This window comes from Galendromus occidentalis, unplaced genomic scaffold (genome assembly GCF_000255335.2).
Source record: "Galendromus occidentalis unplaced genomic scaffold, Mocc_1.1 scf7180000077442, whole genome shotgun sequence".
Classification (NCBI taxonomy): Eukaryota; Metazoa; Arthropoda; class Arachnida; order Mesostigmata; family Phytoseiidae; genus Galendromus; species Galendromus occidentalis.
In genome coordinates, this window is record NW_003805430.1 from 1,243,775 (window position 1) to 1,257,663 (window position 13,889).

The 13,889-nt window shown below is 50.0% G+C and overlaps 3 protein-coding genes across 3 annotated transcripts; all 3 read right to left on the minus strand.

The window, feature by feature from the left end:
* Window positions 1–919: 919 nt before the first annotated feature.
* LOC100902411 (gastrula zinc finger protein XlCGF49.1-like) lies at window positions 920–1,977 on the minus strand. Its single transcript, XM_003743363.2, has 5 exons — window positions 1,938–1,977; window positions 1,675–1,799; window positions 1,460–1,568; window positions 1,168–1,321; window positions 920–1,010 (listed from the first exon to the last, which is right to left on the minus strand). Exons 1-5 carry the CDS (start codon window positions 1,963–1,965, stop codon window positions 920–922), a joined length of 507 nt encoding a protein of 168 aa, XP_003743411.2. The 5' UTR covers window positions 1,966–1,977.
* A 4,983-nt stretch (window positions 1,978–6,960) lies between these two features.
* LOC100902551 (mitochondrial sodium/calcium exchanger protein) lies at window positions 6,961–9,064 on the minus strand. The gene is given in 4 exon segments (XM_018639552.2): window positions 6,961–7,208; window positions 7,211–8,009; window positions 8,225–8,434; window positions 8,560–9,064. Coding segments are annotated over 4 exon segments (1,635 nt in total). The 5' UTR covers window positions 8,938–9,064.
* Window positions 9,065–11,990: 2,926 nt separating this feature from the next.
* Window positions 11,991–13,851, minus strand: RpL10Ab (ribosomal protein L10Ab). Its single transcript, XM_003743293.2, has 5 exons — window positions 13,817–13,851; window positions 13,280–13,438; window positions 12,852–13,000; window positions 12,580–12,752; window positions 11,991–12,228 (listed from the first exon to the last, which is right to left on the minus strand). The coding sequence occupies exons 1-5, from the start codon at window positions 13,822–13,824 to the stop codon at window positions 12,058–12,060; spliced, it is 660 nt and encodes a 219-aa protein (XP_003743341.1). The 5' UTR covers window positions 13,825–13,851; the 3' UTR covers window positions 11,991–12,057.
* Between the last annotated feature and the right edge of the window lie 38 nt (window positions 13,852–13,889).

Genomic DNA, 13,889 nt, shown 5'->3' on the forward strand with positions numbered 1-13,889 from the left:
AGCCGATCTCTTGAGTCTCATCAAAAAGAACAATTTCTCGATTTTGTCCGGAGATGGTGATTCTCGCCAATCTGCTCCCTGACTGCGAACATGCGACATCAATAAATAGTTCTCATCAGACCGAGAGAGAATCGAAATAGACCGGGAGGAACCGAATCTGAACTCGATTCACCGGGTAGAAAAGGCGTCCATCTGACGACAGGTCGACTGAAAATCTTGGGGGGGGGCATTGCCCCCTGCCCCCCCCCTAGGGACGCTACTGGTCTGATCTAAATGCCTTCCACAGCGTGACAAACTCTTGTCCTAGGGCGTAAAATATTCTATCGCGTGATCCCTCGGAGGATAGAAATACACTTGTGTCGGGAGACTCGAGGGGTACCTTGTGGCATCTCGAAAACTCTCTAGAGCGAGACTCCGAATCAGGGCCGGGGATCATTCGGCGGATAGGAGAACTCAGGAATTACGTACTCATCATGATCGTTCGACAAAATATTTCTTATTTATTAGCCCTCCTCCATAGCACGTGAACTGGAATGAGAGAGTACATGAGGCCGTATATGAGCTAGAAGATCCGATTCCGACTATCGGAGTTCCGCTAAAGACTACTGCTATGTGGCTACGCCGTCAATCTACATTCCAGATAAGGATATGCACTGCTACACAGCCCGCTATGAGATGTAAACAATGTGACATATGCGATGAAGTCACGAGTCTCTGAATTTGGGGGAGCACGCATGACGTTATCCCGGGATTAGGCCGGCGAGCTCCGAATCGACCATAGTGCTGTCCTCGCATTGGGAGCTCAAGTCAGGAAATATCATGAAAATTCATATTTAGAGAATTCCTATATCTGTGATATCCTTGTTGGTTACATCCGTAGATCGCGTTCATATCCGCCAATCATCATCGATGAGATCATTCACAAGCGTGGATCTAAAGAGAGACACCAATCCGGCGGAGCCATTCCGAGCGAAGAGAAGTCTTGCAGCGCGCTGTTTGGTTGAAATGATCTGGAATCCACAGTTTCGGTGGGTGGTCGTCCATAAATTACTCCCACGAGTATCGTCTTGTCTTGGGCATATCCGAATCATCGCCGAACTTATCAAATAGTAGAGGAGGATTTTCCGATCTGAATGAGCTCCGGAGATCGCGACGACGCGAGCTCACCTGGAAGATGCTTGACCGATGTGTCGCTGAATGTGCGTCTTCAGATTCCCTTTCTGGGAGAAAGTTTTTCCACACAAAGGACACGGGAATCGATCGTCTTTGTTGTGAGTTCGCAAGTGTGTCTGCATGTTCCCCTTTTGGGAGAAGCATTTCCCTGCGGGGAGAAGAGGGAAAGAAACGAGGATAAGTTTCTGAAGTTCTTCGGTGGAGACCTCGGGATAAGAGGCTTCGACTGAAGTCCCAGGGTCGAATTCCTCGAGAATCCGGCTCTGGACCAGCATGCGTCACCCACCGCAAACACCGCAAGCGAACGGTTTCTCCATCGAGTGAACGCTGCGAAGATGAGTTTTCAGGTTTCCTTTCCGAGCAAAACGCTTGCCACAGCTGTAGCAGCCATAATCCTAGAATAGGACGTCCAGTTAGCTGTTGTTGTACTTAGTTTGGCAGTTTGGGCGTGACTTGTTCGACATCCCTTGATAGTTGGACCTTTTCATCGGCTGAACGAACCTTCTCGCCAGTATGTATCTTCATGTGGGTATCTACGTTTCCTTTCTGCGTGAAGCTTCGACCACAAATTTGACACGAAAACGGTTTTTCGCCGGTGTGGATCATCATGTGGGTCTTGAGGTTTCCTTCACGGGAGAGGAGATAATTGTAACGTCGTGATCGATGCTCTGATTCCGGGTTCCTGATCCCGCATCGTTCACAGAATTCTCTACGGTCAAACTTTACGATCGGAAGACTAATCGCCGATAAGTTTCAAGGGTAACCTTTTTGAGTGAAGTGTCTATTGCACATGGGGCAAAGAAATTGCTTCTGAGATCCCCGGGGAGTCGCGACCGTTGTGGGTTGGATGGATGCCAGAGCTTGGTCTGAAGACGTGCTCGGTAGCGTGTTTGGGAACAAGAAACCATTCAAACCCGCGCTCGGGTTATTCATGTTCAGCAATGGATTGGCATTCTCTGAGAAGTCCCACGGGCTACCCGGACGCGAGTGAAGCTGCGCTGGTGATGTGCTACAAGACAGAGCATCGGACGAGGACTGCAAAGTTTTGATTATCCCCTTAATTCCAAGCAAAGATTCGAACATCCGGACGGAATCGCACATCATCATCAATCCGATATCGGCTTTTACCTCAGCGTGGACTTTGAATTCGCTTTTCGACAGCTCTGGCGTGAAATTTTTACTACAGTCATTGCAGGAGCAGTTGGCGTCATGATCCCGCTGCTCGGTAGATTGAGCGATCTGATTCGCGATATTGGTGTCTTCAGAGATATCTTCAAAGAAAGATTCTTCATCCTCTTCAAGATCCTCCTCGTTGGAATCTTGGCTATCATCTTTCGAGGACAAATGGTTCGAATAGTTCGCATATATTCCACGGGGACCTTCCAAGCGGAGACTCTTGATTTTCGCCAGATAACTCGACGCCGCAACCAAGTTCTCCGTAGTGGGAAGAGCTTGGGGACTCTTCTTGAGGAAAAGCTTGGTGAGGCTGCATTGGTAACCTTCGGAATGATGAGAAAGAATAAATTTCAGAGTAGTTCGTGTCTGATCGGCTTTCATTGAGCTTAGCACCGATCATCGTCAAGCCCGATTTCTTACCTGGAAACGAAACTGGAGTCGAGCACTTGAGAGATACCGCGAGAGACAGCCGAGCGCTGGCCCTCCTGATGAAATTTTCCGGAGTGATTGTTTCCATTCTGCTGAAGAGTTCTCAGGCGACGTCACCAAGCACATCCATCAGTCAGAGCATTTCCATCCTGTAAGGTGAACGATGCTCTCATTCCGGATTTGGTGGTCAGATACGGAGTCTCCAACGACCGCTCCCAGTGAGGGCTGGCGAAGGGGAATTTTACGTCTGCCGCTTAGTCTCCAACCTCTCAATGCCAGTTTCATCAATCGATATCACCTTGGTCGAGAAATCGCTCTTAGAGAAGACCGGCTCGACGAAATACGGATACAAATCGCTCAACTAGCAACGAGCACCCGCCATTTTGACGAGAAGCGTCACGGGCTCGATCTGGATCCGAAAGTCAATTTCGGAATTTTTCATGTGAGGCAATTCGCTCCGACCGGAATTCTCCATCCAGGGCCAGAAGTTGAGCGATTTGGGCTGCGTTCACGAAACGAGACGAATGTGGAGGAAGCCGAGTTTCCACGCCCATTAGGCTTACTGCCGATCTGGGGCTTGACCGCAGATGGAATTGACCTCAAGCATGCGTGTTTGCCACTTTATCGCGTTGGGCGATGGATTTCGGTCTAGAGGACCGAGAAATGAGGAAACGCATATCGGTTCAGCCCTCGAAACCTGCCACAGAATTTGCGATTCCGCATCGTTGATTCCGCTGATCCCTCTCGAGCTCGTATTCTCCAATTGGGCCATCACACCACATCCACTCACCAGATCATGGTGAACTGTCCTTTAGCTGAGGAGAAACGGAGATATCCACAAACCTTCCGAGCTCAACGGAATCAGATCTGAATTATTTCCATGGTAGGCTTAGCGTATGATGTCAGACCAGAGGGGTTGGAGCGAGAAGCGCGCAAGACTCTAATCAGCCCCAGGTCGTGGAACTTTTTTCTCGGTGATTTTAGAAGTAGATGGCTAAGGAATGAAAGACTAAGCAGCTGCGAGTGCCTGAATTCGCTTACCTCATTTGTTGTGACGCTGTAGTCGGTAGAGCTGGACTGAGCGCGATGCTGGGACTCTGTCTCCTCTCACTCTCAGCCTCCTGGAGAAAAAATCCGGAAAAAATTAGGAGCTTTGAGCGCGCAGCCCTCCACCGCTCCCTCCCTCCCCGCCTGCCTGCTCGACTTCCTACACTGACCATTGCATGGAGCGTCGTATATCTTTGGTGGAACATACGATTTCTCGAGAAAATCCACGAAATTCAGCCGAGGCACTCGAGAGAAACAAGAAGGCGACATGCGACGATCGATTCGCCTATCAGACAGTCCTCTTCATAGGACTGTGCGTCCGTCGGGCAGTACCTCGTGATGAGCGCTCGCTTCGTATCGGCTCAGAGTGGGGACTTGAATGGTGAGTTTGTCTTCGATGCAAAGCCTTCCGGCGATGCTGATGCTCAATAGCAGAATGAGTTGAAGTTGAGCTTAGCCGTTTATTTTTAGTGTCGAGCCGCTTCGCGCTTCCCTGCGATTCCAATCGCGAGAAGAGATCCCGATTCGGAAGATTCATCTCTGACCATGATCCGACTCCCTGAGCACCTCGTCTCTTGTTTTGCATCATGTCTTCGATTTCAGACGTCACCCGTACTGCAGTCCGTTGCCCAGCTGATTGGCCACTGGGGATTTTTCTAACCGCTACAATTGAATGATATCATATTGGTCCTATTTAGTGACTACATTATTTGCCTTCATCTCGAATTATCAATGATGAAAATTGAATCTTTTCAGGTCGATGGGGGCGATGGTAAACTCGGCGCTGGGGAACATCAGCGCTCGAGTAGGCGCGCGGAGTTGGCGGGTTGGATATTTTTTAATTTTTTTCCAACAGCCTCGTCGGGGGGAGAATGAGCGCGCGAGCGGGCGGCGGAGGCCGATGCTGGACAGGCAGGAGTCAGGCTCACGAGCAGGCTGGCTGTGTGGGTAGGGAGTTGGGTACTCGTCGCCCGCTCGCTCGAGGTTAACATTCTTTCGGAACTGGTTTCGCCTCGAACGACGTCGTAGGAAGGGCTGGGATTCTTCCTGTGCGAGAGAAACTCATGCATGAACTCTGTGGCCTCTAGCGAATATGCAGCCCTCGTGAAACTGTTGATTGCGAGCATCGATGTCTATTCTTCCGTGATTCTAAGGATTGATATCACTCTGGAGATGATTCCATAAATTATTCCGTCTTTCTCGGAGTTCGACAAGCTCGTGATCACAGACTACTCAACCGAGTTTTGTGAGTACGCGTCGACCGTGAAAGCAGTGGGTTCGCTTCCGCTCGGTACCTTTTTGTCAGTACCGTAGGGAAATCAATAGCCCTGGAAAGCTTCAAGGCTATTGATCAGAGCATTGCGGGGCTTTGGACAATCGGTGGGAGAAAGATCCGGACCAAGCCTATTCGCTGTTGTTTGTGTTACCCGTCTGGGACGTTATTCATTCGGCTACGACTTGGACCTTCGTGACTTGTTCGACGGGCGAATGAGTGACAATGAGACGAGATTCATACATGAGGGACCACTCCGAGTAATTCCGGTTCTGTGCGAAATCATCTTCGAAGTCTGAGAATCCGACACTCGGCTACAACTAGGCGTGAACACTCTGCTCACCGTCGTTGAGTATTCGTGCAACTCGGTGTGGGTTCGTAAGCCAGAGAGCCTGCGGTCAGCTATGCCAATGTCAGACCGCCGAGACAATGACCGACATTAAAAGAGGGCTCTCCGGTAATAGCATGATTGATGAGCTTCACTTGGGAAAATCTTGAACAAGAGGATGGAACGCGTCCATATACACCGGAAAAGACAGTCATTTGCTCAGGGATACATGCCGGATCGCTCTAGCGACTGCTTATCGGTGTCCGGTGCTCTGGTGAGTCGCTGAATCATTATTCTCGGGAGGCTTCTTGCACCTCTGAAAGCTGCATAGATCTTTTAATTGTTCGGAACGGGTGACGTCATACTCATGAGCTCAGTAAGAAAAGATCCTCTCCCTTCCCATTCAGACGCAGTGGCAGAGTGCTATAAAACGATGCTTTCCACAACGATAGCTGAAAGCTTCATGTGAAAATCAGAGAGCAAGGATCTCTGTTCCGCCATGGGAACGGATCTGCAATGTCAGAAAATGGTCGGTTATCTGAATTCTCGTCGAGTATACCCGATGGGTCTTCATCAGAACTAAATCCTGTACTAATCGACCGCACAACCTAATTTCCGTTCTCGTCTCTGCAGATTCTGGTGGCGTTTCTGATCTGTGCTCTCGCAGCGCAGCTGTGTGAGGCTCAAACGGGACCGTGCACGAGCGCCAATATGAAACAACCGTCCAGCTTGGGAATCCAAATGTGGCAATGTGATGCTCAGGGCCATTTCATGCGATTACAGTGCAATCCGGTCACAGGTTTCTGTTGTTGTGTTGAACCTCGGAACGGCAAGTGCTTGAAAGGGACCCAGAAGGCTCCGGGCACCGGATTGCCTCAATGTTACTCTCATAGCTGAAAATGATAGGAGAGCGAGGGTAAGGCACGCTCCCGAATGCAGGTATCGAATGTATGTATATACTCGAGCCCCCTTGAGGCTGAAAATATTTTAATAAAAAAAGTTGTATCTGGAAGACGCTGTCGTCTTTTCGGGGTCTCTGATTTATGTATTAGGGTCGGGTTACCCACACCTCTGTGGGAGTATGGTCGAGGATATTTTTCAGGGGAGAGTTATTTAGGAGCCTCATCCTGGGAAAATTTCAGAAATGTAAAACCGTCCACATATTCGCAAGATCTCACGAAGACGTTCTAATCCTCTTCGTGAAGCGAATCAAACACTGACTTTGTCGCATTGAAGCCCGGTGGGGCTCATTATTTATCAAAGGTCATTCAGGAGCATTGAAATCATTTATTGCGAGGAACGTGTGCCTATTGATGGGGAACGCCTCATAATACAATACCATCGAGGAGTCGAATCGCATTTCTCCATTCAGTCGAACTACAGATACCGAAAAAGATAGTCCACTATCGCATAAAAGTCGTTCACGCTTTGCTGTGAGTGTTTTAGAGTACTATAAATTGAGCATGACGTAGCATGATTCATTGACTTGAGAAAGCCGCCTGCGTATTCAATCCGCGGCGAACCTCCAAGAATGTCACTCTCTTGGCCATAGAACATTTACAGCGAAATCTGCGGGGCCGAATTCAATCAACGAGATCACCGTCACGAAAATGATGTAATAGGCAACAAGCACAACTCCCAATATCCTCGAGGACCGGAACCTGGCGATACAAGTGCCCAAGACGAGGATCGTTATGCTGCCGAGCAAGCTGATGTAGATCAAGTCCTGCATATCACTCCCGTGGACCTGGATCTTTGTTTCTCCGGTCAAAAAAACCTCGATGTGAACGCTCCTCCAAAACCTACTAAGATGGCGACCAATGAAGTCGAAAGACAGGCGCTCAGAGCCATCTGCGGATAGCCTTGAGAAGCCACGGACAGGTTTGTGACTAGGTCCCCGAGATAATTTCCCCAGGTCAAAACAGATACTCCCAGAACTTCTTCGCTCACACTGAAGAAGATGCCGAACGCTTTTAGCATAGAAACAATTTCGGTCGCCAGTCGGAAGATCCACGCGAGCGAGACGAAGAAGCCGATGAATGAAAGCAGCACGTGATACTTCGGCAGTTCTCGGACGGGAGACGTGACGAAGATCGAAATTCCTATGATGCTGCCGCATATTAGAGCCACGGCCCACATCGGTACACCGTGAACCATGGCATCGAGCTGCTTCGTGAGGATCAGAAGTACGACAGGGACGAGGGTACACTGGAAGACGGTTAGAGGCCTGTTCCAATTGCTGCGGCGAGCATGATCGTCCACCAGGGGTATGGTGAGAAGCAGGGGCAGCAGTAGCGGATACGTTATCATGTGGAAATACTTCTTGACGGTCGATATGCTATGCCATTCCACGGACTTCACGGGCCACAATCTCATGACGAACTCCTGCCACTCAGAATAAACTCGCGGGTAGATATACTGGGTGGGTAAGGTGTGCGACGATCCGGAATTCAACAGAGGGGATTCCTCGTGGACTCCGGAATTCCCGATGGGAAATTGAGCCCGCGACGGACAGCGGGGCAATCGAAAATTGACCTCGCAGATTGAGTTGTGTCGACTCTGCTGGTTCCGAGGGACCCGTTCCTGGCAAAAGAGAAATTTCAGTTTCGTCTTGGAAGCAGACAGTGCTCGAGACTTTTCCCACAATGGTCCGAAGAGGCGGTCGGCCGGCCTAACTAGAGGATTTAGAAGTACGTGTCCGGTCCGCTCGAGGGGATGATCCGATTACTCGGTGGTCTCTACGGGTAGAATTCACTACTTGTGAATAACTCTTCTCGACCATCACCTATAGGACTTACCTGCAACTCGTGATCTGCGTTTGTGATCAAGGTGCAAATAGCGTTATCCAGATGATGATGCAAAGATACAGATGAAGAGAATTTTCGGTGAAGTCGTCCCGGCGGACGCTGGGTTGGCGACATGACGTGGATCGGTTGGTATACGAACTGGTCCAAGCGTTCATCGGAGGAGTAACCGTCGTCTGAAGATATGCGCTCCGGGGAGGTTATCTGGAGTGACAAAACTCCTCTGTCATAGAGACCCCTTGGAAGCTCCGCTGTGGTACGACCGATAAATACCGATATTGAGGAAGAAAATGGGAAACTTTGAGTTGGGGGAGAAAAAGAAGAATTACCTTCTTGAAGAACTCAGTTCGTTTGAAGTTCTCGAGCAGTCTCGGAAAAATGACAGCACTCAGCAGATAGAACAAGTGGAGACCGAGGAAACCGAGAGCATCTCGAGGCTCAACATAGCCCCGTCTGAAGAGAAGGAGGGTCCAGACCGAGGCGGCCAGGTAAAAGAGAACGTCGCGGAGAATCGACAAGGGCACGTCGAAGTCATTCAAGATGAATAAGAGCCCTATGACGACTGTGGCTATGTACATCGAGCCTCCGTAGAGTTCGGCGATTACCAGAGAACTGCGGTTCTGACTGATTCCCGCCACAGTCGAAACCACGTCCGGTGCTCCGTTGCCGAAAGCCAGGAGAGTGACCCCCGCAACGCTCTGGCTCATCCTGAGAGCCCGAGAAATGCTCACTAAATTCGGGCATAGAAATTCCCCAGCTGTGGTTCCCAGTAAGAAGAAACACACGACGAGAAGAAGACCCAAGAGTACCACGGGTCCCCATCCTGGTTCAACTTCATCCGGGGTGCAGTAGAGAAACTCCAGGTAATTTGCATAGGAGTTGTTGCTTTGGCAGTCGCTCACTGACCGCAAGAAGTCGCATTGGTGGAACGGCACGATATCGGTTAGGCGCTCGCAGACTTCCGAAGTATTCCAGGTGTTCATGACGAACCTACACAGGGTTCCGATCCCTTCGCGGATCGAGCTCTGCACTGCAAGCAAGAAGATTTCGATTCAGACTTCAAGTGGAACTTTACTCAGGAGCTCAACCACGACCGAGCGAATTCAACGAAAAATTAATCGATGGTTCTCTGGAATGGGGCGGATCCCGGCAATGGGGCGAGTACAAGAAATGCCGGATGCATCTTGGGGGAAATAAACTTTGCCGGCTCTGTCACTGGCGAGCTTGGAATGTTGCAAACGAAGGCTTTCGATACTCTGAGAGTATATATCTAAGAGATAGCTTACCGACTGAGATTCAGAGGGCTCCTCTTGTATGCCGAAGGTCCACTCGATCCCTTCGCGAGCAGCACAATAAGAAGTATAAAAAAGCACCACAAATTCACTCATCAGCGTCACCTCAGCGTGAGGCCTCTTCCGAGTCGTTGCGAGAGTTCCGTAGAAATTCAGAGGATCGAGCACCACGAGCTCTCTGGGTATCCAAGCGAGCAAGTCCGAGCTCATGAGAGTCGCCAGCTTCGATGGCATTAGAACGCAACAGACAACACCAGGTTATGGCATGGCACGATCTTCTCACCACCCATCAGGAAACGGCGATAGTTTGTGCTCGTTTAGGTACGCGGTCTGTCTTGGATTGATTCGATTCTCGTCCAGCTACTTCATGTCTGTTGAGATCAGATGAGAGAGAGAGATCTACGGGAAGGCAAGACAGCGACGCATCGAGAAGCGGTGGTGGCGACGTCTTTGCTGCTCCACATGGGCTCGTGGAATCTGAATGGCGTTGAGATGAAGATTTGGAAGACGTTTCCTTAAAGCAGTAGTTCCATCCAGAAACGTCTTTATCGGCTCGATTTGTAGCTTTGATTAGCTAGAGAAAGGTACTCACGGCGAGCTCTTAGAAGCAGATGGAACCTTGCTTCTCGACCGATGCTGACGATGTATGATTCCCCTGAGCGTCCTTCGGACGTACCTCCTTTCTGAAATGGATGTTTCCCCTCATCCTCGTTAAATCAAGTTTAACGCTCTCACCAGGGTTGCCGGGAGAAACCATTGATTTCGCTGGATACCAGAGCGACCGGATTGTCAAGGTTTGAGAATCGCGCGGCTTGAACCACCGGCGCCGAGTACACCAGCGCTCACAAGATCGCTGTTCTTCGCTACGAGAAACATTCCGACCCAACAGAACTGCAATGGAATTGGTATGCAACATTCATGGGACATCCATAAATGACGGCAAGATGTCCTTAATCCTTCGGGTGGTCAGATGGCAGGATACGGGGACAAGACTGTGTGAGATGGAGTTTCACAATTTCCGGAACTGGTTGCATGCGCATCTCTTCGTTTTTTTCCGAACACATTCCAAGCGGAGTTCTCTTGACCCGGATTTTCGGGGGCGTGATGAGTCAGATATTGCTCGATATCAGCGAAATCCTGGAGGTCACCACGCTTGCTCGCGACGCAGAGGAAAGTCGGCGCCGATGTAGACGCGCAACAGGTGAGACGCTTCAAAGACCACCGCTGCGTCGATTGCTTTCTCGCAAACTCTTATCCGGAGGAGCATGATTCTCTTGTCCGTAGTACACTCATTCTGAGAATGTCAATCGAGTAATTCCCGTCGAACAAGAGGCTGTCACGGGGAGACGATTGATTCTGCTCGCTCCCCACCGGTATGGGATGCCGAAGCATGCGGTTCCGGAGTCGCTCTGCGGGACGGTATCTCGTAGAGACGAACACACCGTAACGGTCATATTGAAAACAAGTTTGTTTGTTTGACAAGGATGCACGCATCCGTGGCTTTCGCAAATTACTTGAGAACGCAACAAGTAATGAGCCGGGAAAGCTCACGGAGCGGGAAATTATTTCCATTGCGAAATCTGAGTCTAACGGAAATCTCATTCAACTCGAGAGATAACTGATGACGGGGAAGAATATCCCTGTCGTTCAGGAGTGTCTGTATGATACGGTAATTCCTCTGATCATGATTTCTTTCGATTAGCTCACCGATTCGACTCGACCTGTTCCACCGAGGAGCACTAAGAACGGGATCCGTGTGCACCGTGATTAAGAACACCTTGTCTTCGAATCTAAACTCATTCGACGACTCGGGTCCTCTTTCCCCAAATCAGCTGTTATCAGAGGTTAGCGGAACATTGTGGATGAACGTCACGTGTGATCAGATAGCTGTTCCTGGAGGCCCTTTGTGCGGGTCGGCATACGGCGGAAAAAACGCTCGCAATAGGACTTCTGGCGTGGAAGCTCTCTTTTTATTTAACTTTCGGTCTCTCATCCCATTCCAGATCGTATCTTGGCGCTGGATTCCTCGAGCAATCCACTTACTTGCGACGTCCCGCGACGGCCTTCAGAAGTTTCGCACACATGGGAACATCTGCCTTTTTATTATCAGTCGAGGATGCATATGAGCGCGATTGATAGGTTTCTTGGGAAAGTGAGTTCCTGCGTGTTCATCGAGAAAGGAGCGAGTTTCGCTCCGCAAGGAGCGGATAAATGTATTCAGGATGAGCGGAAAAATTCCGCCAGAGGCTACTGCCGAGTGGAACATGTCCATGCGTTCCTAGCCTCTTCCACGAGGTGGGAAGATCGATTGGAGCGGGTCCTACGATCGCGAACGATACGATGTGCTGAGCACTTCTCTTCTACCCGACACAACTCCATCCGAAGGCTGCTACCGATGATTACATATCGAGTAAGCGAGTCGATGACTCGATGATTTCAACTGCATGAATAATTAGAAAAACCAGCTCGTTTGGAACCAAATCATTTATTAGTCCCTGGGGACACCCACCAGAAACCGAACAAACGTTGCAAGGTTTAGTATAGAGTTTGGGGTGGTCCCATGGTGCTCTTGATGTGGAGAGAACGGATGTTTTGCCAGTTCTTCTTCAGGAGCGACACCAAGTAGTTGATGGCCAGCGAGATGTTCGAAGCCAATTCATCTTGGGACATGCCAACGTTTCCGACGGCGACCGAGAGACATAACACCTGTGATCGAAGTACGAACGAACGGTAGAATGAAGCCATGGAGGAACACTGCGGCATTGCACCTTATCTAAGTTCGATCAGATACCGCACTTTAATCATAAGCATTCATAGCCCAGTGCAAATTTCGTCATTATTATGAACTGCAATGATTCACGCGATCCATGAGCTGGACCTGGAGTGCTGTGAGTGGAACTACCATGAGGGGAGAAGACCACAAGCTTCCCTCAAACTATGCCCAACACATTCGTTTGGCGCCCTGTTTCGAACATAACTCCCTCTGACGGCGGCGTTATGCAGATACCAAAGACGCAGCCGGTCCCTTAAACCGATACGACTCGCTCCGGCATTTACCTTCTTCATTTGGAACTTGATGGTGGCTTTGACTTCATCGGCTTTGGCTGTCATCGACTCATTGTGAGACAGAAGCGTCGGGAACTTTCCGGCCTTGTTCAGACCAGGGCCCAAGAGACGTGGGATCTGTTTGATGAGAGACTCGGACGCGAGGAAAGCATCGTAGCTCTTGGCTGAAAATACGAACATTGCTCAGGATCGCGTTCACTGAGAATCCTCGAAGTCTCGAGCATTGCCGAGGGCATAAGTCGAGTTATTGAGCGATTCCCTACCGAGTTTCTTGACAAGTTTCTTGTTCTTGTTGAGTTTCTTCAAGGCTTCCGCATCCATACACGGGAGGTTGTTCACCTTGGCCTCATCGCAATGCTGCTGATCTCCGAGAACGCAGACAGTGAACTTGGGACGAGGGATGTTCTTCAGCCTGCGAGGAAATCACAGTTTTACCCAACTGCTTCGGACCGCCGGCATTATCCCACAAGATCTTGCGATCTCCGCATGTTTCGCGAAACACTGACTGAGTAGCTCAACCGTTACCAAAACGAGTTCCCTAATAAGCGGCCACGAGGGCCTCCCCAGATATTTCTCGACCCTGGGTAAGGGGTCCGCAAGTCGGCTCCCGGGGAACGCCCCGGAGGGATAGAAACATCCGCGACAATTGTCAGGCTTCATGACATTGAATTGTCCGGATCATGATGCATACTTCACGGTGCCGGAGAAACGCTTGTCCTTCTGCGGGTCGTAGTTCTTCAGTCCGACTTGGAGTTCGATGGTCTCGAGGAACTTTCTCTTTTTCTGGTTGTTGGCATAGTCCAACGCCTTCTCGATGCACTCGTAGAGAGTGTCACGCGAAACTTTAGATCTGCAACAAGCGATTCGGACACGTGGTTAGATGCTTCGGAAGGAATACCGGTGATGTAGGGGATCGTCGGCACTCTCAAGTAAATAGCCGGACAGGAGGTGACTGAGTCTGGGGAACCTCAAGAACTACACCCCTAGGTGATCGATCATTGACGGTCCGCGAGCATGAGTCGAGATATGTCGGCTCAGGATTCCGTGTATGCACGGTTTCGCCGACACCGATAGCACGTTAAATTTTACGAAGAAACGTCGGAACGGAGGATATTTCGACCAGAGAGTCTCGGGTGATCCGACGGTAAAGATAGTGGACCACGCCTAATTATCGGACCCGACAAATTAACGCAGAAACTTCGAGATTTACACGGATATAGGAACTTACGATGCCATCCCTACGCGGCTCGGGTCGAAAAGGATCGCTACAGTATACCGAAACCACTCATAAACTTGCTTGG

Coding starts and splice junctions, on each gene's coding strand:
- LOC100902411 (XM_003743363.2), bottom strand. CDS start 1,965: ATGTGCAATAGACACTTCACTCAAAAAG. Junction 1,800..1,937: donor TAGACACTTCACTCAAAAAG/GTTACCCTTGAA, acceptor TCTCCCGTGAAG/GAAACCTCAAGACCCACATG. Junction 1,011..1,167: donor ATCGGTCAAGCATCTTCCAG/GTGAGCTCGCGT, acceptor TGTGGATTCCAG/ATCATTTCAACCAAACAGCG.
- RpL10Ab (XM_003743293.2), bottom strand. Junction 12,753..12,851: donor GAAACTTGTCAAGAAACTCG/GTAGGGAATCGC, acceptor TCGTATTTTCAG/CCAAGAGCTACGATGCTTTC. Junction 12,229..12,579: donor TCAAGTTCCAAATGAAGAAG/GTAAATGCCGGA, acceptor CTTCGATCACAG/GTGTTATGTCTCTCGGTCGC.